This window comes from Schistocerca serialis, chromosome 5 (genome assembly GCF_023864345.2).
Source record: "Schistocerca serialis cubense isolate TAMUIC-IGC-003099 chromosome 5, iqSchSeri2.2, whole genome shotgun sequence".
In the NCBI taxonomy this organism is placed as follows: Eukaryota; Metazoa; Arthropoda; class Insecta; order Orthoptera; family Acrididae; genus Schistocerca; species Schistocerca serialis.
Genome location: NC_064642.1, coordinates 600,918,750 through 600,944,103, shown reverse-complemented (window position 1 = coordinate 600,944,103; position 25,354 = coordinate 600,918,750). Strand labels below are relative to the sequence as shown.

General features: G+C 42.3%; 1 protein-coding gene across 3 annotated transcripts in view; it reads right to left on the bottom strand.

The window, feature by feature from the left end:
- LOC126480748 (alpha-tocopherol transfer protein-like) overlaps positions 1 to 25,354 on the bottom strand; it is a 266,272-nt gene that overhangs the window by 68,868 nt on the left and 172,050 nt on the right. For all 3 annotated transcript variants that reach the window (XM_050104029.1, XM_050104027.1, XM_050104028.1), the window contains exons 3-4: positions 16,634 to 16,793; positions 6,356 to 6,605 (exon numbers count right to left, since the gene is read on the bottom strand). In XM_050104029.1, the coding sequence (XP_049959986.1) occupies positions 6,356 to 6,605; positions 16,634 to 16,793 (410 nt within the window). The remainder of the gene's footprint in view (positions 1 to 6,355; positions 6,606 to 16,633; positions 16,794 to 25,354) is intronic.

Sequence of the window (25,354 nt, the reverse complement as noted above, 5' to 3'; positions counted from 1 at the left end):
TCCAGAGACGCAGCGAGACTGATGTGGGTTGCAGAATGTCGAGCCATTTTCGAGACCCACTATAGGGGGAACACTCTACCAGAAGTGCCGAGGCTGAGATGAAATTCTTACCAATATATTCGTCATGTCCTCTGTTGTCTTAATAGCCTTTTATTTCATCTACTTCTGCTGAAAGAAGAGGCGATAGAGTATATCTAACCATATTCTTTACGAAACCAAATATTGTAGGAGTGCACCATTTGATTGTTCACCAAGTAATAGCCACTTTTTGTAGATTCCTAGTACAGGATTCGGCTTCACTATCAGCACGTCTTATTTACAGCAGAGCTGCATCCGTTCCTGAAGTCGCTGGATGACATGAGACGAAATGAAAGCAAAATGTCATGTATTCTGAATCATTTAGTACCTACAAGCAATCCGGAAAAGCATTCAGTACAGTAAACTATACAGTACAAATTGCTCATTCCCCAACATCAGGCGAAGCAAGTTTCATTCTGATGGGAATGAGGAAATACAGGGAAATGAGCAAGTAGCAGCCACCTTGGTACAATGTGCCGTTGCCTTCTGTGATAAACCTTTTGTATTTCTTTTATGGTTTCGTCTTCTTTACATGCAAAGAGAAAAGATTAAGTGGTAGCCCATCATAGAGTCTATGCCTACCGTCATGTATTTTTGATTTTCAGTTGTTAAAAAAGAGAGGAGATTTTCTTGTACCAGTAGGAGGAAGGAAGGATTCGCGCTCAGCTAGTAAACGAGTGAGAAGCACGCCATTTTAAGCGAGTAATTGTAGACAGCCATTTTGGGGTCGCTATGAATAAGTGAGGAGTATGTATTTCATATGTGCACCGTTTAGAAAATACAGTATTGTTTTATTAACAGAAAGGTCGTGTGAGTTTTTATTTCAAATATTACGATAATTACAAGAACTGAAGTCCACCTGTGTACTTTGGAAAATTACGAAGATCTGATAAGCTCAATGGGAACACGGGCAAGACTTCGAAGGTGAACACGGTGACTAAACGTAGCATTATAAAGAAGGGTAAGCACAAATCTGCAGTGGAGAAAGAAACCACTCCCCCCTGCAAAATAATATGAACTAATACGAACTTATTTCCAGGCATGGCTCAGCTTACTGTGCTTGTCATTCATGCCAAAAAATTAATCTCATTAATTCAATACATTTTAAAAAGCCATGCATTTCAACATATTGTTATCATCTATCCCATTATTTTATTATATTATACTTCCCGTGTCGGCTCACATCCCGTGTGATGCTTGCAGTTAGTGGTAAAAGTAATTACAGTGATATACGCTCAAGAAGAATAATTATCACAAGTAGTGTATCTAAACTTTAGTTTTCTCGGTGACACACAAAGATTCCAGGAGCTGCTATATAAAGAAAAGACGCTGTGTTATCTTTATCTTATGACCGGTCTTTTGATCTTGTTGCTTAGCTCTTGTCTTCTCTTGTCGTTCTGTACGCCATTCGATGTATAGATGCTTGCTGCCTGTTCATGAAAGTTGAATTACCGTTAAGTGTTGAATTTTAAACATTTGTTTCTACTGTGAAACGGAACCTCTTCCTCTTCTTATCATTTATATAAATGTGGCCAATGCTTTCTACGGGTATTTTTCTATTTTAATAAAATTCCTAAAAGTAGCTTAAAATTAGATTTCTTTCATTTTTCGCTCTCTACATTCTGGACAATATGTATTTTAAAGTTATTTACGACGTTCGATTCTCAGTTACCACAGCCCAGTTAGCTCTGATCGTTGAAAATTTATTTATACGTAAAAACCACAGTAACAGAAGCTTGTACTAGCTTTGGCTTGAGCCTGATGAAATAACATTTCATAAGTAAAAGAATTTTCAATTTATTTCGGGATAGAAAGAAAAATCTTTAATACCCATACCAGAAATACTTTTTCGTAGCAGTAAAATAGATATACGATATCAGAATAATAATAGCTAACATCACGATATTTTCACTTTACGTAATGTATATATCTTTTTGAGCGTGTGTGTGTGTGTGTGTGTGTGTGTGTGTGTGTGTGTGTGTGTGTGTGCACTCTCGCGAGCACGTTCCCAATTTCTATTATAAAGTGTAGGAAAAGAAGATCACAGTAATAAAAGGTATTTATTCTTTCTTCCCAAGTAATTGTTGAGAGAGATGCTTTCTCAAATTACCGTAATAAAATCAGGCACGGTCTAGTTTATCCGCTGTAGTGGTGGAGGGGTGACTGGTAGTGAAAGATAATAAATCTCGGTTGTTGATATTACCTATCCGGCTGTGATCTATCTCATACCGTTCGCTGCTACAGGACGAAGTCACCCCGACAAGCCATTGAACACAACTGAAAGGGAAGAGGGAAGAGTTTTCATCAATATGATTTGTTGAAGATATAAGACAAGGACAGTGGTACTGAGAAATAAACATTTATATTCCAGATACATTTAGTCTGTGGTTTCTAATAAGCAATAATTTACAGAGGAAGGCGAATTCGCAAGACGAGGATACCGCAGGAGAAGCAGAAGAAAGAAGATTTAGACGAGAGAAAAGACTGCGAAAGTTTCCATCGTAGGAACCTGTCAGATGTCCGGTGGTACATTAGAATAAATCTGCTATGTCACAAATCAACCTAGTGTGTACATAAGAGATATATGAGTGTAATTTACATTCGAAAAGAGGCTTTGAGCTTCTACTGACAAGACGAGCACGGTAAACTATTGCCATTGTTCCAGGAACCTGTGTTGTATGATTAGGTGCAGTGATGATTGGCACTGTATCAGCGGGCTGAGCTTCAAACACTCTTTGACGTTGAGAAGTATGAATAAGTAGGCGATCTTTATAATAAAGAGAATGTATAGAGGAATCTCCTTACTTGCCGTCACATACAAGATATTATCAGCTTGTCTTCTTGAAAGAACACAAAAACTGCTAGAACCCAAAATCTCAGATTTCCAAGCTGGTTTCAGACCAAACAGATCATGTCCAGAACAAATTTTAAACCTGAAATTGATTACAAGGATGAGACAAATGCGAAGGAAGCCTACAGTATATGTCTTTGTGGACTTTAAAAAGGCATATGATTCAATTCACAGACCCACACTATTTAAAATTCTTGAAGAACAAGGACTGGATAAGAAGACACGGAACATCATAGAGCAGACATTAACAAATACAAAATGCAAAGTGAAATTCATGGGAAAACTTTCAAAATCACTTGAGATAAAAACTGGGGTTAGACAAGGTGATGGATTATCACCTCTGTTATTTAACTTAGTTCTGGATAGAGTCATGGCAGAATGGGAAAAAGAACTCAAAAAAGAAAAGTACTGGAAACCAATATCACTGGGAACCAAAAAAGATGACCTACAAATCCCCTACTTAGCCTACGCAGACGATCTTGCAATAATGGCAGATTCTAGTGGAATGGCAGTCAAACAGATAAAAACCTTAAAAGAGTGTGCAGGAAAAGTTGGCCTACAAATATCTTTTGAGAAAACGGTGTTTACAACAACAAATATAGAAATTTCTAAGTTACAAACCAAATATGGAGAAATTAAGAGGGTACCATACTTTAAATATTTAGGAGAGATAATTTCTGAAAAATACTCACAACAAGAAAGAATATTAAAAGCTCGTAGGGGTCTAGGGCTGGTCCAAAACATTTACAATAAAAAATGTCTATCTATAAATACAAAAATTAAACATTATAAGTCGGTAATTAAACCAATAATGCTATATGCCAGCGAAACCTTGACACTTAAAAGGAAAGGAAAATCATTAGGAAAATTCTGGGACCAAGATGGACCAAAGAGGGGTATAGATTACAGAAAAATTCTAAAATTGAAGAATATTCTAACATAGAGATAGACATGAGGAAGAGGCGTCTAAAATTCTATGGCCACATAATGAGACTTCCCGATCACAGACTTACAAAAAAAATAGTAAGATACGTAGCATCCCTTGTTAATGGAGGAGAATGGATCAAAAATGTAAAGAAAGATCTGGAATTAGCCAACATTACTACTGAAGACATGAACAAAAGAAACAATTTCAAACTTAAAGTTGACAAATGGGAGGTCAAACCAGAGACAAAAGCGCCGAGAACTGGAACAAAATGGAGCGAAGAAAGAAAAGCTGAATTCTCGCAAAGAATGAAGACCTGGTGGGCAAACAAGAAGAATAAGAAGCCCCAGAAGTGAACCATCTTTACTTAGCGTCTTCCATGTTGGGAGCTTTACGACTAATAAATGAATAAATAAAGAGTATGTTAGACAGCTGTTCAAGGTTAATACTGAATGGTGTTTTTCTACCATCAGCGGTCAATTCTGTCTTGTCACGTTTTACGGTGGAGCAGTGAAAATTGATTTTTCATTTTTTTATGGTGTTTTGACAGTGTGACTGTTTGAAGAAGACGTCACAGTATTGTTAGGTTCTGGAGTCGACCCACGTGATTTATGGACTTCAGCGTCGCTTTACTTGCTCCAGACTAGCGTTTACGGGACAAAGATATCGTTGATCGCAGGTAGAGATCAGCTAAAATCTATGCCATCACACCGTGAAATGTTAACTGGGATTTGTCAATACAAAATTCCCGAGATAAACATTTAAAGTATGTCACATGGGCTCGTAACAGCTTTCGATTTATCTCTTTGATACTTGAGTTGCAGTAACTCATCACATTAAAATTACGTATGCACTACAAGTAACTATTTCAGTGCCAGAATTTTACATAAGTTTTCGCCTTTAAGAGTGTTGACATGGTGATTTACACGGAAGACAATAGTTTTTGCTACTTCACTACTCTGCATACATTACAAAACGGAAGTGTAAAGAAAAAAAATTGTTGGAAGTAGACTGCTTCCTCGCTTTGTTGGTACTTTGGAACACTACCTATCACTATTCTCTGGGACACCTTATCATCACATCAGCACTCAAATTTTACTATCAGTGTATCTACTTGTGTGAATGACATACAAGTAGTTATTTTGCCTGTGGTATTTTTGTTTTGTGTCCGCACCCTCGGTCAAACGAGTTGAGCGATGTTGGCTTGCTTGTAAGTTCCTGTAGAATAGGACGCATAGCTCGGCTACAGCTATATTAACTGCTTTTATAACAGTCTTAACCGAACAGTAACAGCTATAGGAACCAGTTACAGAAAATGGGAAGCAGTTACTACCGTTATTACAGTTCAGGTTTCCGTATCCTCCTCAGTCCCGAGTGCAGATTTTGTGAATGAAAAGCTTACGTTGTCGTTTAGTGCACTGTTCTTGGGCAAAATGAGACTGACAAAGTAAATTTTTTTAAAAAAATGATGCGATCTGTAAAAATTTTGGGACGTGTTTAAAGTAAATGCTATTTATGATAGAAAATAATTGAAATATGTGCAGTAAACGGAAAATTCAATATGAAATACCTAAAAGCTACGAAAACAACCTAACTGGAATGTGAAAATATAAGTAGTGGCCCAACACATTCCCAGTGCTACATCGTAAATTATATGTCGCTATATTGCTGTGATGAAATAAACAATCACTTACTTGATAGTGTAAGTTCTACTAGCATACTATAGTTGGGTCTAAACGCATTTAGTCCAAAACTGTGTATTGAAGTCGGGACATAGAAACGACGGAGAGGCTTCGTCCCCGCCGTAGCACTCAGTGGTTCACAATCCCACAACAGGCTACAGCAGTCCACTCACCCCACCGCCACCACACCGAATCCAGGGTTATTGTGCGGTTCGACCACCAGTGGAACCCCCTCCCCCTACCCCGGCCCCCGGGAACGTCTCATATCAGACGAGTGTAACACCAAATCCAGAATGAGATTTTCACTCTGCAGCGGAGTGTGCGCTGTTATGAAACTTCCTGGCAGACTAAAACTGTGTGCCGGACCGAGACTCGAACTCGGGACCTTTGCCTTTCACGGGCAAGTGCTCTGCCATCTGAGCCACCCAAGCACGACTCACGCCCGGTCCTCACAGCTTTACTTCTGCCAGTACCTCGTCTCCTACCTCCCAAACTCTCCAGAAGCTCTCCTGCGAACCTTGCACAACTAGCACTCCTGAAAGAAAGGATATTGCGGAGACATGCAGAGATAGAAAACAACCGATGCAATTAAAGTACATGGTATAAAGTGTATCTTACAATTACGCAGAGCAAGTCTGGTTTATTAGTTGAGCTGACGAGGTCAGATACCGCACGCACGACGGAAAAACGGGACTGCCACAGGAATCCGTTGCCTAATGTCGGTGCTTATGCAACCGCATCGGAGTCGAGCTACGCTGCATATAGGCTGCAGCGAGGCCGTCAAACAGAAACTGTTTGAGCACCCCTACAGTAACGTACCTTGAATATAATTTCGACGCTGCGGACGAGGCTCACGCTGGTCTTGAGCACGTGCGAGGCGGTGAAGTCCTTGAGGTCGAGTATGATGATGTCCCCGAGCGAGTAGTCCTCGGCGAGCAGGACCTCGGTCCACATGAGGATGAGCTTGTAGCAGAGCAGCGGGTCGTAGCACTGGGGGTCCGCCGCCACGTCCAACGTGCACGTCACGCGCAGGCCCTCAGTAGTCAGTGGCGACGTCGAGAACGTCTTGCTGCGCAACAGCAACGTAAGCACTGACAGCAGCGTTCACACAGTTGGCGACACACAGATGTTTCGCCTTAACAGTAGTCTTGAGAGAATCTTAGTTTATGTGAAACGTGTAACATATCGAGCTTGTTTTTTGGTATTCAATGAAAGTGACGTGAAGTGTATTCTTATTCGATGTATCTGTACACTGCAAATGTTTCAAATAGAAGTCTTCAGTAGTCTATATCAGAAGTTCTGAGTACAAGGAATGTGATCTCTGGTTTTCAGCAGCATGGTCATTACAAGTGTAGCATTCGATCAGGAGTGTGTTAGTCAGGTGCCTGTCACGTTGCTGAGAGGTCTGGAAATCACTAGCAAAACACAGATGTGAAACCAGAGGATGATTCTTTTGGGAAATATGATTTTGGAACGGCTGATCCAAGAAGTGCATCTAATTTGTGACGAGTGTGAAAGATGCAAATTTTAGCTAGAGTTTTCTCTACTGGTTCGGGTCAGTTTGATTGTAGGGACGTAATTGACCCATAGTATGTCCTTACCAGTTATTAACCATTTCAGTAACTAATTATATGACAGAATTTCATTTTTTATAAGAAATGGAATTTGTAAATATTGTAACTGTCAAGGAATCAGAGCTTCGCAATACAGTTCCTGAAATTAGTTGCATTTCCATGCATTGCACTCGGGCAAGTTACACTACTGGCAATTAAAATTGCTACACCACGAAGATGTCGTGCTACTGACGCGAAATTTAACCGACAGAAAGAAGATGCTGTGATATGTAAATGATTAGCTATTCAGAGCATTCACACACGGTTGGCGCCGGAGGCGACACCTACAACTTACTGACATGAGGAAAGTCTCCAACCGATTTCTCATACACAAACAGCAGTTAACCGGCGTTGCCTGGTGTAACGTTGTTGTGATGCCTCGTGTAACGAGGAGAAATGCGTACCATCACGTTTACGACTTTCATAATGGTCGGATTGTAGCCTATCGCGATTGCGGTTTATCGTATCGCGACATTGCTGCACGCGTTGGTCGAGATCCAATGACTGTTAGCAGAATATCGAATCGGTGGGTTCAGGAGGGTAATACGGAACGTCGTGCTGGATGCCAACAGCCTCGTATCACTAGCAGTCGAGATGACAGGCATATTATCCGAATGGCTGTAACGGATCGTGAAGCCACGTCTCGATCTCTCAGTCAACAGATGGGGACGTTTGCAAGGCAAAAACCATCTGCAAAGGTCGACGACGTTTTCAGCAGCATGGACGATCAGCTCGGAGACCATGGCTGCGGTTACCCTTGGCGCTGCATCACAGACAGGAGCGCCTGCGATGATGTACTCAACGACGAACCTGGGTGCACGAATGGCAAAACGTCATTTTTTCCGATGAATCCAGGTTCTGTTTACAGCATCATGATGGGCGCATCCGTGTTTGGCGACATCATGGTGAGAGCACATTGCAACCGCGTATTTGTCATCGCCACACTGGCGTATCACCCGGCGTGATGGTATGGGGTGCCATTGGTTACACGTCTTGGTCACCTCTTGTTTGCATTGACGGCACTTTGAACAGTGGACGTTACATTTCAGATGTATTACGACTCGTGGCTCTACCCTTCATTCGATTCCTGCGAAACCCTACATTTCAGCAGGATAATGCACGACCGCATGTTGGAGGTCCTGTACGGGCCTATCTGGATACAGAAAATGTTCGACTGTTGCCCTGGCCAACTCACTCTCCAGATCTCTTACTAACTGAAAACGTCTGGCCAATGGTGGCCGAGCAGCTGGCTCGTCACAATACGCAGGTCACTACTCTTGATGAACTGTGGTATCGTGTCGAAGCGGCATGCGCAGCTGTACCTGTACACGCCATACAAGCCCTGTTTGACTCAATGCCCAGGCGTGTCAAGGACGTTATTATGACCAGAGGTGATTGATTTGCGTACTGATTTCTCAGGATCTATGCACCCAAATTGCGTGAAAATGTAATCACGTGTCATTTCTAGTATAATATATTTGTCCATTGAATACCCGTTTATCGTCTGCATTTCTTCTTGGTGTAGCAATTTTTGTGGCCAGTTGTGTAAATTGCCATTAAGTTCGGCTCAGGTGAAGTTCAGCTCTGATTTCATTTCTTTCTTAGACACACTTGTTCTTACAATGCAGCATTACGTACTCTCGTATGTGTTATTTAGACGTCGGGAATTTATTTAGTTAGTTTTGATACGTAAATTCGCAGAGAAGTTCTTACATAAGCATTTTGGACAGTTATTCGCGGGAAATTTTGTTTGTAATTTTATGTAGAATTTTCACTCTGTTAGCTTCTGCGTGTTGGAATTACAAGAAAAGCACTGTGAAGTCACGAATAGTAGCACTGTTCGCTGCGCCGCACAGTACATAATGTTTACTATTTTTTTTGGGTAAAAGTTGATTGCAATATAGTTCCACAGTTTCAAATGGATACAGTGAGTCTTTTCATGAGACAGTGTTTAGGTAAATACAGCATTCGATTGTTCACGCTCACAGTAGAACAGACACAGGCACCAAAGTTAATACAAACCAGCTTACATGCGCAACATCAAATAATAAATAAAACCGCTACAATAGATAACAGTTGTTTGGCTCAACTGCCATCACCTGATTTTTGAGATCAAAATAAAGATTCAGGTGTTTCATAGTTCGCCAAACATGAATGTTAATTTGTAACTTCTTTCAGAAGGTCTGGGAGTGGGAAGTTTAGCACTCTTAACAGCTTTCATGGAGCCCGTCTGGAATTACTCTCCTGCTCTAACGTCTTCATCTGAGAATAGCACTTGCAACTAACCCATCAAGTACTTGTCGGGTATATTCTAATGTCTCTTTTCACATACAGATTTTCCCCTTCTAGTATTATGAAAGTTATTCCCTAATGACTTACTCCGGTCCATCTACCTATTTCTCTCCTCACTGGTTATGTGGAGAACTTCATTTCTTATGACTTACCTAATTTTCATGAACCTTCTACAGAATAACATCCCAAATGCTTCGAAGTTCTTCATCTCCCGTTTTTCCAATGACCAATCACTTCCATACAATGCTATGCCCCAAATTCCCTTTCTCAGAAACTTCTTGTTGAATTTAAGACGAATGTAGATAGCAGTAATTGGCCAGGAATTTCTTTTTTGCCTCTGCTGGTCTTGTATCAATCTTGCTTCGACCGCAAGGTGTAATATTGCTTCCAAGATATCAGAATTTCATAGTTTGCATTACTTTGTAGCCTCGTACATAAACTCATTAAAACATTTAGCTAACTGCCCCATAAATGCAGTGACACATAGGACGAGTAGCCGTTAACTTAACTGATTACCAATAAACCCAATAATTAACTGAGAAGAAAGCAGAAGAAATTGCAGAAAGTGTTAAAAATAAGGAAAAAACTGTATCGAAAATGAATGTAAAAAAGGATGCGGGGCTTGCAAGAATAGTCGTAAAAGGCAGGCGGGAGAGAACAACTGAGGAAGGAAGAAATTTGAGAACCTAGATCATATACTATAGAGCAGCTTCAAGAAGCAAGCGGTGGACGTCCGTAAACGGAAACGCAATAGACGTGCTACCATTGCAGAAAAACAATGACTATAATAAATGAAAGTTATAATTCATAGCTTTAGCAACTCAGGCGAGAAGAGCGGTGACACTTGTCTAATAAGAAACTATTTAAATAGAGTAATTAAATTTATGACAGATTTGTCAAAAGTAAGGTTCATCGCCAAGTTAAATTTTTTGGCGAATCTATGGCAATTTTCCCCTGCCTCTGCCATGTCGCTCCATTACCAAAAAAGAAAACGTAGTGTAACTCAAAGGACCGTGTCGAAAGTAATAGTGTAACGCAAAATATGCCTGGAGGTACAGATGACAAGAAATAAAATGCATGCAAAAGAAATATAGCAATGATGAGGTTGCTGTCGAAGGTGACGTCAGCTGTTTTATCGGGAGGAGGGGGAGGAGGAGATCAGTGTTTAACATCCCGTCGACAACGAGATAATTAGAGACAGAGCACAAGATCGGATTAGGGAAGGAAATCGGCCGAGCCGTGCCAAAGGAACCATCTCGGCGTTTTCCTGAAGCGATTCAGGGACATCACGGAAAACCTAAATCTGGATGGCCGGACGCGGTTTTGAACCGTCGTCCTCCGAAAGCGAGTGCAGTGTGCTAATCACTGCGCCACCTCGCGCGGTGCTGTTCTATCACCGTGCGATAAGTTCATCAGCATGCAGCAGCTGCAGAAGAGGCAACGGTGTAGAGAGGCAGTCCGTCTCCTAACGGTGCTCCGGGACCACAGGCTTGTTCTGATTTCGCTTGGCTTGCTAGTTTCTTGTGCTTAGATAACAGCTTCATGCTCACGTTTCGCAAATTCTGAAACACCTGTATTATTATTTGTCTCTCACAGATACGATGGTGGCTTTATAGTCACAACCAGTGTTCTGTTATAATTAACAGAGAAGTGACAGACTGCGAATTGTACAGTTTATTTAGATACGAAGGAACCTAGGTGTACGCGACCCAATTTAAACATGATCCTCAAATATTTGAAGCTGCAGCCAAACGTTTACGTGAAATGCGTTAAAAACTGCTTCCAATAGCAGTTTGTGACTCAGTGTAGTGTAAAAATGGACTGTGGATCAAAGGACAAACCTAGAATAAGAAATTTGAAGAATGAGGAATGAGGCGTTACTGAGGAATTAAATTGGAAAACACAAATTGTTTATAAGAGCGCTGTAGCTAAAACCTTACTACAATAGCGATAAGATACGCTAATAAATCAAGGAATTTTAATGTTTAAACTTAATCTTTTAAATTAAGGTCATTGTTTGATATTAGGAAAATTCTTTTGGCCTGCATTTTATGTTCGTGCTTCGACCGACATACGTTATTTTGCTTGCAGGGTAACAGAGTTTCTTCACTTTGTCTAAATCGTAGCCCCAAATCTGATCACCATCATTAATTCGTCTCTGGTACTCTTCATTACCTTCGTTTTTCCTCGGTTCACTCTCAGTACATATTCTGTACTTACCAGAATGTTTATTCCTCCTCGCTTTCTCTGAGGCCGGCAATGTCAACAAATCTAGTAGCTGTTATTCTTTCACCCCGGATTTAATACCAATCGGGAAGATATTTTAGATCTCTCTCTGCTTCTTCAATGTGCAGGTAATAAATAAATGTCGTGTGCCTATGGCCTCCCGTCGGGTAGGCCGTTCGCCTGGTGCAGGTCTCTCGAGTTGACGCCACTTTGGCGACCTGCGCGTCGACGGGGACAGTTTAAACATCGGGGAAGAAAGACTGCGTCTCCGTCTTACACCCATTTTAGTCCGGAGCCTCGTTCTTTGTTCTCCACCCCCAATGTTCCTTCTTCGTTCTCGTACTTTGTACATATTGTGGTTCACCCGCCTTTTCGTGTGGTTTGCTCCATTATTTCTAGAAACTAAAATCTCGCATTTTGCATTGTCTAACGCTTTTTCTAGTTTGACAAATACTATGAACGCGCCTTGATATTTAGTAGCTCTTGCCCACAATATCAGCTTCCGCATCAGACTAAATTTCCAGCGCCATTACCATGTTTAACGCCAAATTGATCGCCAGGTAAAGATACCAACAATTTTCTTTTAACATTTATGAATGGGTCGTACAGCGGAATATGTGATAATTCTCGCACTTGTCGGCTCTTACTACCTTGAGATCTGTCTGGATGATATTTTTCCGAAAGTCGTACGGTATTTGTCCAGTCTCATAGACTCTACACACCAACTTGACTAGTCATTTGGTTCTAATTTCCTCTAATAATTTTTGAAGTTCCGAAGGATTGTTATCTATGCCTTCCATCTTAATGGACTGCATAAAACACCCATATCCAAGACTACCGTCTGAAACTCGATGAGAATGTTCTGCTGGACACATTTTTCAGCCTCGGATGTTAAACTAGGCTGTAGACAGTTTGGTGTTCCGCGGACGGTAGGTTGAGACTCCTCACCAACTAAATGCGTATAAAATGTAACAACTACACTTAACTACACTTTCGATGTATCTTATAGGACGATTTTTACTTATTTCCCACAATGCCTGGTTACACAATCGATTTACATGCACCTTTCCTGTACAACATGCGTAAATTTATTCTAATTACTCGTTCGACATTAAGCCAACATCAGGTACAATTTTAGAACAGAGATTTGAATACTGTATTGCATTAAGACAATGATACGTTTCCAGAATGAGATATTCATTCTGGAGCGGAGTGTGCGCTGATATGAAATTTCCTGGAAGATTAAAACTGGCAAAGGTCCCGAGTTCGAGTCTCGGTCCGGCACACAGTTTTAATCTGCCAAGAAGTTTCAATGACATGGTTATATAATGATCTCCAAGGCAAAGAAGTACTTTTCCCCATACGTTAAACTATATTTCAGCTTCGTTTTCCAATTGTCCGTGATGTTTGCTGACTGCCGAAACACATGCCATTGAGGGTTTTGCTGAACTGGAAGTCATAGAGGGTGCCCTTTGACGCTTTATTCTCGCATGTGTGAATGTTGCACCCCTCCGTGTTCAGCACAGGAGGGACTATAACATGAGCACTGTAAAACCGTAAGGACACTTTGCTGCATCAGATCACGTTCAGATTTCGTCGAATGGGTTTGAACGGTTCCGAGTGGTTCTAACCTGTCCACGAGAGCAAGAACTGCAGTTGCACTGCTATCCAAACGGGTGCGATTACGTTCAATAGCGTTACAGTTCCACAATGTCCATAGGATGTCCAAGGACGGTAGCAGTGTCAAATGTTGTCAGAACGTTTGCCTGTTGCGCACTGCACTGCCAACTGCCGTTGTCGATCGCGAAATGTATTGCAATTTATGTACCAGGGAAAGGCATAGTTTCATTTACGGTGTTTATGCCGAACCCTGAGGCCTTTTCGTTTCGATTCTGAGCACTGGTGTGTATGAAATGTTTCCGTAGGCCACCCATAAGAAAACCGTGCGACTTCATTGATGGGCGTCACGATTCCGACTTCCATCGCGGAGACGTCAAACCAGGGAGATGTTATGTGGGTTGGAGAGGCTGCCACAAACTTCCTGTCGTGTGACACGTCCGCGGTGGCGTTAAGCGGAATTATTTAATTGAAATGCGAATGAGACACTAACACATATTACACGTCACATCAACTTCTCTGTTCCGGCTTTTTTTCACAAGTGTCGATATCTTGCTGTTTGAAGTGTCTTCGAGATCAACGGTGCCGGCGCACAACGCCACGGTTTTGTATCATTACAGAGGAAAGTCTTACGCGCCTTTGAGCCAAATTTTAAACCTGTGCGTTGGAATGCGCACAGTTAGCGGATTCCAAAATAGTTATCCTTTAATTCTGTTGCACAGTGTGCTATAGGGGTCGTTGTTCCATCTTAACGCAGCCATTTATACTATATGATTTTTTTTTTTTTTTTAATTTCTAGTAAGATCCTGTGGGACCAAACTGCTGAGGTCATCGATCGCTAACCTTACACACTACTCGATCTAACTTAAACCAACTTACGCTAAGGACAATACACACACACACACACACACACACACACCCATGCCCGAGGGAGGACGCGAACCTCCGACGGGGGGAGCCGCGCGAACCGTGACAAGGATCCTCAAACCGAGCGGTTTCTCCGCGCGGCTGCTCTACAATTTTAGTGTAGTTGTGACAAGTTGAGATGCCGGATACCATTCTGAGAGTTCGGCTGGCAGCCGGAAATTAGCAGCAGAAATGAAGGAAAATAATGAAAACGGAGTAACTGTCAAACACATCTTTCCAAATCAAATTCAGCTGGTGCGCTGCTGGCGCCAGTCTCCATCGATTGTCATCGCCATCGTTATGAGTCGATTTTCGATGCCTACTTGTCTTCTTCGCATCTTTGGCGGATGGCTATTTAACTGCGGCGTTCGCGCTCTGTTGGGGGAGGCTGAAGGGCGGCATACGAAGCTGCTGCCAGCCCGCCCCCTTCGGGGGGGAGCGAAATTCAATAAAGAAAAAAAAAATCTGTTGGGGCTTGCGTTCTGGTATCAGCTGAGTGAGCTACAGTGACGCGTGGCGCTGGCGAGTGACCGAGTCGGTACGATGAAGGAACGTGGCCAGCTGCTGCGGCGTGTTTAGCCGTTTGGATGGAGATCCGCTGCCGATGATGACTGGTATTTCCTGGAGATCGGAAGGACAGATTTCCTTCGGGTCTGTTACATGTTACTCAAAGAGAACGAACTGGAGTCGTCGAATTGTTTCTTGGTAGTTTCTGTTCACGTTAATTGAATACCCGAGTGCACTGAAAACTATCTTCATAGTTTCACTTATTTGTCACTGTACTTGACCGGGGCGTCTGATATGTTGATGATATTTAAGGGTAGTGCTAGCTACGCACAGCCAATAGTAACGAAGCCTTGCTTAACGCGTAACTAGAGGTCATACCAAATAGCACGTAAGTCTGTGCCTGACGTTCAAGAGCGGGCCAAAATAATTTTCCTATTTCCTGTTCCTTTGTCATTATTTTATTTCTTTGTTCTAGAGAATTGGCTAATCAAATTTTTAAGAGCCGTTACTGGGCAAGTGCCCATCTAGGTTAGTGACGCTTGGATTCATTGGTGCCGTGTATAATTAAAGGTTTATCTATAACCAATCGGGCAGATATATTTGTCTGTCTGATGCGCCAGAATGTTGTCTGCCACTGGCAGAGGTCGACGCGAGCAAACTCCGATCGGGGTATCACAGAGGAAGAGGGAAATTTAAGGGCCTGCATTGGTGTCTGTGGTTAAGTTGTTAGTGTACTGCAATTCATATTTCTGGAGGAGCGTTGTGGTTTGCTGGAAGCTTAATTGTAGCCCAAAGTTGCTGTCCAAGTTTCGAGAGGGTGCGTTTCTGGATGAAGTATCGAATATATTGTTTCCCCCTACTTATACTTCCCGAGGAGATCACGAATCTAGAATTAGAGAGGTTGGAGCGCGCACGGAGGCTTTCCGGCAATCGTTCTTCCCGCGACCGATACGCGACTGGAACAGGAAAAGGAGTTAACGATAGTGGCACGTAAAGTGCCCTCCGCCACACACCGTTGGGTGGCCTGCGGAGTATAAATGTAGATGTAGACGTTCAGTATAGCTCCATTTTACCTTCTCGTACGTGAATCTCCTCTATCTGGTAGCACCTTTCGGTCTGATCGCGTCCACCACTAATTTCCAACGTAAAAAATGTAATGGCTCCATGTTAACACTATTTAATATACTACTATTATATATGTGAACGTCTTACCTGTGAGTAGTACTAAAGAGAAGCTTAGCCGAGTGCATTAATCTGATAATACTTTAATTTCTTACAATTGATTAAATTCCGTCCATGGAAGTAGTTTTAGAATTTGACATGGAACCCAGTTCCTACGTAAGTCATGAAGCATTCAGTTAAGTCAGTAAAACTATTTAATAGGGTTTTATGACATTGTTTTGATTAGTGAAAATTTGTTGAGTAAATTTTGAATGATCTGTGTCTGTGTTTGTAATAAAGAAGTGTATGGCAACTACAGACTGGTTATTTGTTAAATTTTGATGTGTCGAAAGGGATGATGCATCACAAATATTTTATCAGCTTCGGATTCCTCGGAAAAATTCTCCGTACAAATCCCTAGGTACTTGAGGGTGATTTGCAAAGTATCGATATAGATGTAGTGGATATCATGAGGAAGAATTCTTGTGACTAACCTGGTAACTGAAGTTTCACCTAAGAACCTCTTTCTAATAAATCTGAGACGGATTGTGAAGAAGACCGCTAATAGAGAACAACAAACAGTTACACTACAGAGCGTTTTGTTGTTCTCTTCAAAATTGTTCACATCGATCCACATCCTGTGTGCTGCCACAACGTGAGTAAAATGACGTCGGAACTGTACTCGCCATTTCAGCCGTTGACAGGACGAGGTTAGCTTTGACACATACAATACTCAAAACTGTTGATTTGTCTCTCGAGCAGTGCAGATACTCACATGAAATCTTTGGCTTTTTTTATGTCAGCGTCCTCGGGATCTCGGTTCATCAGAAGCTCTGGAAATTTCTTCTTTAAGGAAAAGTAGGCGTCCAACGATGTTTTCACACGTTCCATGCTGCATTTGCAGTTGATGAACATTCTCTCCAGACACCGATCATCTTAGGAACAGAACATAGCTAATTATACGCATTATTGATAGACAATTCGATGGGAAACGAAATGATAAGTACATTCAAAATTCTTGTTAGAATCATGGATTGAAGGTGTTTAATGTTGCACATGCTAGCACTATAAATACAGACCTTATATCAAAACATGTTTTCTCACTCAATCTGGAGTGTGGTTGAACCGACAAGAAACATTTGCTCGACAGAGATAATGAGATATTAATCGGAATTTTCTCGAATCAAACGGTCTTTGAAATATAAACTACTAGTTTAAGCATTCCAAATATGTGAAAGACATCCCTGCGGTTAATCGAGATTAAAACTGTAATTACTAAATATTTGTACATCTGATATAAAATCGGCACTAAAATATTTACTTTTTGAACATATTACAGAATCATGATAAAAATAGCGCAAAACTCCTGAAACTTCTACTAAATAAGAATTATTTGTAGTGCTCAATCATCCTAAAACCATCCGTTTTCGTCTGAGATCTAACAACAGAACATCTAACCTTCTTTCCATTGAGTTGATGCAACCACCGTGTGACATACGAACTGTATTTTATGTCCACTCGTTGTTTTAGTCAAGGAATTACTCGAAAACGCTTAACTTTATCATGCTGTACTACTAATGTCAAAGCATATTTAGAAGAACGAATTTTTCGTTCTCAAAATGAGTTAAGGTTTACGTATGGTTTTGCCCTTGAAAACCAATTCGAGCAGTGGTATATCATCCATGTAAATTCTTTCGTAACTACTAATAATCTGTCACCATCATTCTTGTTTCTTGGTCATTTCTCTCAAAATTAATTATTTTGTGGTTTCTACTACAAAAAATATATTTCCAGCTAATGGTCCAGAAGAACATTTCATATCACCTAAACGGAAATTTTGTTCTAAATAAAAAATCACAACAGCACGTTATTGCGCACGCAACTTCAAGTTACCACAGGTTGGTTGGTTGGTTTAAAAGAGGGGGGAAGGGACCAAACTGCTAGGTCATCGGTCCCATGTTCCGAATAAAACAAAGCCAAAAGGGTGAGAATAAAACAAGCGAGACTGACAACACAAGGAAAAACAAAAAGAACGCCGGAAGGGCAACAATAACTGAAATGGACAAAAGGGGAGAAGAAAATCACGGAAACGCTGGAAACAGGTAGAAGAGATTAAAACGACAAAACAGATTACCATGCTTGGCTGACCTTGAGAATAAAAAGGAGAAGCCAGCCACTCTGCAACACATTGAAATCTCCACCCTAAAAGCACTAGGGTGGAGGACACAGAGGGACAAAGAACATGCGCTAAAACTTAGATCAAATGATAAAATCCATCCTCACGAATAAAACATAAAACTAAATCAGCCGATGAGGCGTTGCCAGATAAAATTAGCGGCAACGAGTCCGGTAACCGAAGATTTCGTCGCAGGGCAGCCAAAGTGGGCCATTGTCAGCCGGGCGCCGCATCGACACTGAGGCGGGTCTTCAAGGCGCGGGAGGTAGCCGTGTGTCGCCCAAGTGGCCAGCGCGGAGGTGGCAGAGAACCACAGAGTGCCTGCGAGAGGCCCGCATCGAGGACTGACACACATTCATAATCTACTTAATAGCAAGCAGTTTGTTGTGCGTACTGAGGCAATGCCTTTCCGTCTCCCGAAGCCGAAAAACCTGGAAGCGTAAAAAAGAACATAGGTCAGCTATTGGAATGCCGATCTCCATAAGCGGTTTCCGTGTAGCCTGTTTGGCCAACGTGTCAGCAAGTTCTTTGCCTGGGATTCCGACGTGTCCTGGGGTCCATACGAACACTACTGAACGACCGGGCCGTTCCAGGTCATAGACGGACTCCTGGATGGTCGCTACCAAAGAATGACGAGGGTAACACTGGTCGATAGCTTGTAGGCTGCTCAAGAAGTCAGTACACAGGAGAAACGACTCCCCAGGGCATGAACTGGTGTGCTTAGGCACACAAGATATAGCCACCAGCTCTGCACTGGAAACGCTGCTGCCATCGGGCAAGGAATGCTGTTCAATATGTCCTCCATGGGACATACGCGAAGCCGACGTGACCATCAGCTATCGAGCCATCGGTGTAAACCGCTTCATGGCCTCGGTACGTGTCAAGAATCGAGAGGAAGTGACAGTCGAGAGCCGCGGGTTGAACTGAGTCCTTTGGGCCATGTGAAAGGTCCAGGCGAAGCCGCGACCTAGGTATAGACCATGGAGGTGTGTGTGAATGGACTTCGAGTATACGTGGTAAAGGCAAGGACTCCAGCTCAAACATAAGGGATAGGACGCGAACTGCAATTGGAAGCCCTGACGTGGGCCACCAATGCGCGAGATGAACCGTCGTGGGTGGGAAAAGGAGACGGTAATTCTGATGTGCAGAAGAACTACGAACGTGTGCAACGTAACTGGCGAACAACTACGCACGCCTGACCTGAAATGGAGGGGCTCCTGATTCCGCCAGCACGCTGGTCACCGGACTCGTCCTAAAAGCTTCCGCCGCCAGTCTAACGCCACAGTGGTGCACTGGGTTGAGTAAACGCAACGCTGAGGACGCCGCCGAACCATAAACCAGCCTCCCGTAGTCAAGGCGGGATTGAACAAGGGCTCTCTAGAGGTGCAGCAGCGTAGAGCGATCTGTACCCCCCTTGGTGTTGGTCAGGCAGTGGAGGAAATTGAGGTGCTGCCAGCACTTCCACTGAAGCTGACGAAGGTGAGGAAACCAAGACAATCGGGCGCCGAAACCAGTTCTAAAAATCGATATGTCACAACTACAGTGAGGGGATCGTCAGTAAGGCAAAGTTCTGGTTCTGGACGAAAGGTACGACGCCGACAGAAGATAATAACACACGACTTTGCCGAAGAAAACTGGAAGACGTGGGCTAGAGCCCATGACTGTCCCTTGTTGATGGCTCCCTGCAAGCGCCCCGCTCAGCAACACCAGTACTGGTGGATCAGTAAGAAATGCATAAGTTGTCTGCATAAAAGAGACGGTGAGACGGGCGGCCCTATAGCTGCTGCTAGGCCAGTTAATATCCACTAAGAAACAGAGATACACTCAATACAGAGCCCTGTGGGACTCCGTTCTCCTGGGTATGGGGGAACTACGGGAGGCACCAACTTAGACACTGAAAGTACGAAGCGACAGGAAATTCTGAATTAAATTCGCGAGCGGGTCTCGGAGACCACACACATATAATGTGGCAAGGATATGATGTCGCCAGGTGGTGTCACATGCTTTTCGTGAACCAAAAAAGACGGCAACAAGGTATTGGCGTCTGGAAAAGGCTGTTCGGATAGCAGACTCGAGGTACACAAGATTATCAATGGTAGAGCGACCTAGGCGGAAACCGCCCTGGCAAGGAGCCAGTAGGCCACGTGACTCTAGGACACAACCCAACTACCGACACACCATACGATCCAGGAGCTTACAAAGAACGTTGGTGAGGCTGATGGACAGATAGCCATCAACATCAATCTGGTTTTTGCCGAGTTTGAGCACTGGTATGATGGTGTTCTCCCGCCAGTGCGACGGAAAGACGCCATTGCACCAGATCCGGTTGAAGATAACGAGGAGATGTCAGATGAGAGATGTTTAATCATCTGACTGTGGATCCGATCTGGCCCAGGAACTGTGTCGGCCTAATGTGCTAGGCCAGTCAGGAGCTCCCACTCTATAAATGGGGCGTTATAGGGTTCACTGTGGCGTATAGTGAACGAGAGGACTTTCCGTTCCATCCGCCGTTTAAAAGTGCGAGAGTCTGGGGGTCATTATCCGACGCAAGGACGCGAGCATACTCATAATTGTTGCAACTGATTGCCGGGAATTTTATATATATATATATATATATATATATATATATATATATATACACAAAAAACAAATACTAAAAAAAAAGTTGCATGGCGTGAGATTCGATCCGGCGACCTTCGGATTACGAACCCGAGCGCTTACCGCTGCACCACCACGCTGTAGAAAATTACTAATCGTAGAGAGTATTTCACCGCAACGGTTTCTTTTAACTATAGATTTTCTCGACAACGGCTGAGAAGTGCATCTTGGAGCTTTGCCACATTACACCTCTGGCCATGAGCTTATGCGCAGTATGAATCGAATCTGAATTTCACAATTAGCGGCCTCCCCTTGTCAGTGCTATGCCAGTTGGAATCAACGTGGCGGAAAATTTTACTGCCAGTATTTGGCCAGTGAAGGAAGGAGAGGTGGCGTGAAGTTCACGAATACCAGACTTGCATTGAATTCCAAATGTCTCCGCAGTGAGTGTATGTGACCCTTGAGCGTTATCCACCCATCGGATGGGGACGTTAAGAGGGCGACCCACTTGGTGCTATTCGCAAGGTGTATACTGAATGCCGGTACCGGTTTCACTTTCTTCCATTCCTTAATCTGTAATAAGCACAACACCGCGCTATATAAGCATTAATCTTATGATTCAGGTACACATTTGGCACTTCGTTACAGATCAGAGGAAGGAAAAAGAAAGCCACCTTCACTGGAACCTTGCTAGAATGACGATGCAGGTCTCCCTCAAAAGCTCGCCTACACACCCTCCATAAGTATGGGACAACTTTGACTACTCTCCTTTGGTCAACGTTAGATATTAGCAAACGGTAGCGTTGTGAGCATGTAGGCAAGTTATTCGTCCACCTGTGGATGGTATCGATGAGAGCTGAATTTGCTTGCTTGGCTGGGTACGTGTCGATGGGGCGAAGAAGTCGCGCGATCGCGCCAGGCGAGAGGAAGTGCAGGGACAAGGAACACGTGACTGGAAACGGGGAAAATCCCTAATCTGGGAATTTGGACGGCTGTTACTAGCATGGTCTTTGTCCAGGAGATGCTCCAAGAAATGGTGACTTAATTACAGCTCTTTGAGATTCGACAATAACTCATCAAATATTAATGGAAATCTGGTTACATTTCCAGTCTCAGAAACATGAGACACTTAGTGACACAGCAAGGTCTCAATATCTTTAAAATGGTTCAAATGGCTCTACACACTATGGGACTTAACATCTGAGGTAATCAGTCTCCTAGACTTAGAACTACTTAAACCTAACTAACCTAAGGACGTCACACACATCCATGCCCGAGGCAGGATTCGAACCTGCGTCCCTAGCAGCAGCGCGTTTCCGGACTGAATCGCTTAGCACAGCTCTGTCACAGTGGCCGGCTTATCTTTAAACCTACAGAAGTTAATGTCTCACAGTTAATAAAAATTTACACAACCAAACTTTTAACCGCCTCGTACAATTTCAACAAACGATATCTTAGATGATAGCCTTGCACTATAGCTATCACCCCAGGAAGCTACGTACCTATATCAGTTTTATTTGTTCATTTACAGCCTTTTTTATGTGTGTTTCATCACACAAATGTTTGAACATTGTATCCGCCGCAATTACACAGTAAATCAACACAGCATCAATACCTCATATTGTCATATTTGTGTAGTTATAAATGACTAGTTTACTATTTTGCCAGTAACTGTATTTAAATATTTATTGCAAGAGCTATTAGAAAACTGCTAATTTACAAGTAGTCAATCACGTGTGTTAGTTGACACCAAACTGAAAAAAAGAGAATCTAAACACACTTTGTCATGAAGGCATAAATAGAAGTTTCAACAATACTTAGAGCCATCTGTCGTCGCTTACCTTGAGAATACTTGCGCAAGAGTGTAGGCTCATTTATTTATGAACCAACTATTAGTAATATTTATTGTAAATGATCTGAGTATAACGGAATGTTTACGGCGTTTCTTTATTTAAATATTTCTGTAATATATTAGTTTAGTCCTCGAAGTGGTCAAAGATGAGTCAGCTCACGTCTGTATGTCTAAGATCAGTGTATTTTTGGTGGGGATGACTTTCAGTCAAGGGGAAAGCAGACAGTAGCGGAACACCACAAGAATCACGAGCTCAAGGGAGCGATACTGGTCACTTCATGTTCAGTTCTTCAGGAAGGCAAACCTTTCTGCAGTAAGGAGCATGACTTGGCCATGACTTGGTGATTGATTCTGGGTACTGAATGGCCGCCGCCGTACTTCAATTTCTCAAGGGACTTGAGATTTCGAGAGATCTGAAATTGCACCAGAGTAGGACATTAACTTTTGCCGATTGATTTATGGATATCAGACAGCGTATGAGTTCCTGTTCTTTGCATCACTTATGTTAATTTGTGAATCGTCACGTTGAACTCTGAGCTGTTGGGAGCTGTTGAATGTTCGTGTATAGTGATTACGAAACAGATATAGTTTTCCAATATGTTTGATAACTATTTAGTTTGGGGATACTGCTACGATTCTCGAAACACTCAACGTAACTTTACAGCATCTGATAAGGGTATTTTCTGTCTGTATTTTAACTCATTAACTTAGGACCATTTACCGCATGTTTTAGATGTCCTCTTCGAATAAGGACTATTCAATACAATTCATCAGTTACAGACGTTACAATAGAACCCTTCTTATTATGTTATGCATTTAACTTTTATTTTGTATTTCTGTGTACTTCATTAACTAGCAATTCTAGGCAATGCACTGATTATTTGTCTGCACGATCAGAGCTGTTGTTATTGTGGTCTTCAGTCCAGAGTCTGGTTTGATGTAGCTCTCCATGTTACTCTATCCTGCGCAAGCTGCTTCATCTCCCAGTACCTACTGGACCCTACATCCTTCTGAATCTGTTTAGTGTATTCATCTCTTGGTTTCCCTCTACGATTTTTACCCTCCACGCTGCCCTCCAATACTAAACTGGTGATCCTTTGATGCCTCAGAATATGCCCTACCAAATGACCCCTTCTTCTAGTCAAATTGTGCCACAAACTCCTCCTCCCTCCAATTCTATTGAATACCTCCTTATTAGTTATGTGATCTACCCATCTACTCTTCACCATTCATCTGTAGCACCACATTTCGAAAGCTTCTATTCTCTTCTTGTCTAAACTATTTATCGTCCACGTTTCACTTCCTTACATGGCTACTCTCCATACAAATACTTCCAGAAACGACTTCCTGACACAAAAATTTATACACGATGATAACAAATTTCTCTTCTTCAGAAAAGCTTTCCTTGCCATTGCCAGTCTACATTTCATATCCTCTCTACTTCGACCATCATCAGTTATTTTGCTCCCCAAATAGCAAACCTCATTTAATACTTTAAGGGTCATTTCCTAATCTAATTCGCGCAGCATCACCCGATTTTTCGACTACATTCCATTATCCTCGTTTTGCTTTCGTTGATGTTCATCTTATATCCTCCTTTCACACTGTCCATTCCGTTCAGCTGCTCTTCCAGGTCCTTTGCTGTCTCTGACAGAATTACAATGTCATCGGCGAACCTCAAAGTCTTTATTTCTCCTCCATGGATTTTAATTCCTACTCCGAATTTTTTTATTGCTTCCATTACTGCTGGCTCAATATACAGAATGAATAACATCGGGGATATGCTACAGCCCTGTCTCACTCCCTTCCCAACCACTGCTTCCCTTTCATGCCCCTCGACTCTTAACTGCCATCTGGTTACTGTACAAATTTCAAATAGTCTTTCGCTCCCTGTATTTTACCCCTGCCACCTTCAGAATTTGAAAGAGAGTATTCCAGTCAACATTGTCAAAAGCTTCCTCTAAGTCTACAAATGCTAGAAACGTAGTTTTACCTTTCCTTAGTCTATTTCTAAGATAAGTCGTAGGGTCAGTATTGACGGAATCCAAAATGATCTTCCCCAAGGTCAGCTTCTACCAGTTTCTTCCATTCGTCTGTAAAGAATTCGTGTTAGTATTTTGCAGCCGTAGCTTATTAAACTGACAGTTCGATAATTGTCACATCTGTCAACACCTGCTTTCAGAGCTACAGATTATTATTTGCAGCGAGTTAGCTGCAGGGCATGAAAGCAAACGTGCGCAGCTCTTTTTAATCGAGCTATTATTTTTAAGCATAGCTGTCCATAGCCCAAGCCCCTAAAGTAAGAGCAACCGCAGGTATAAGCGCAACAGCTCGCATGGACTCCTGTGTTGAAGAGAAACTACTTACTAGCAGTAACCGTTAGGTACTGTCACAACATTTACTGCCTTTGGCGTACCAAGTGTCAAAACCTCAAGAACTGTTAAATTTGTTAAATCAAAACCAATAGAACAGCAAAATGTGAATACGTTGACATTTCTATGCACGTGGAAACATTTCTAGCTGGTCACTGGACAGTGGGCAATAAGCAAAGACTGGTTATGAAACGAAGGATCAATTCAGTCTGAGCAGAAAAATAAAACTTTATTTATACCACGTAGCTTCTGGTATAATACTTGCGCTAGTGTAATTATAAACATTACGAGAACATTAAGGTGAGGAAAACATTTTACTAGAGAAACATGTACTAGACAGTATACACTGTGATCAAAATCATCCGGACACCAGGCTGAAAATGACTTACAAGTTCGTGGCGCCCTCCATTGGTAATGCTGGAATTCAGTATGGTGTTGGCCCACGCTTAGCCTTGATGACAACTTCCATCTTGCAGGCATACATTCAGTCAGGTGTTG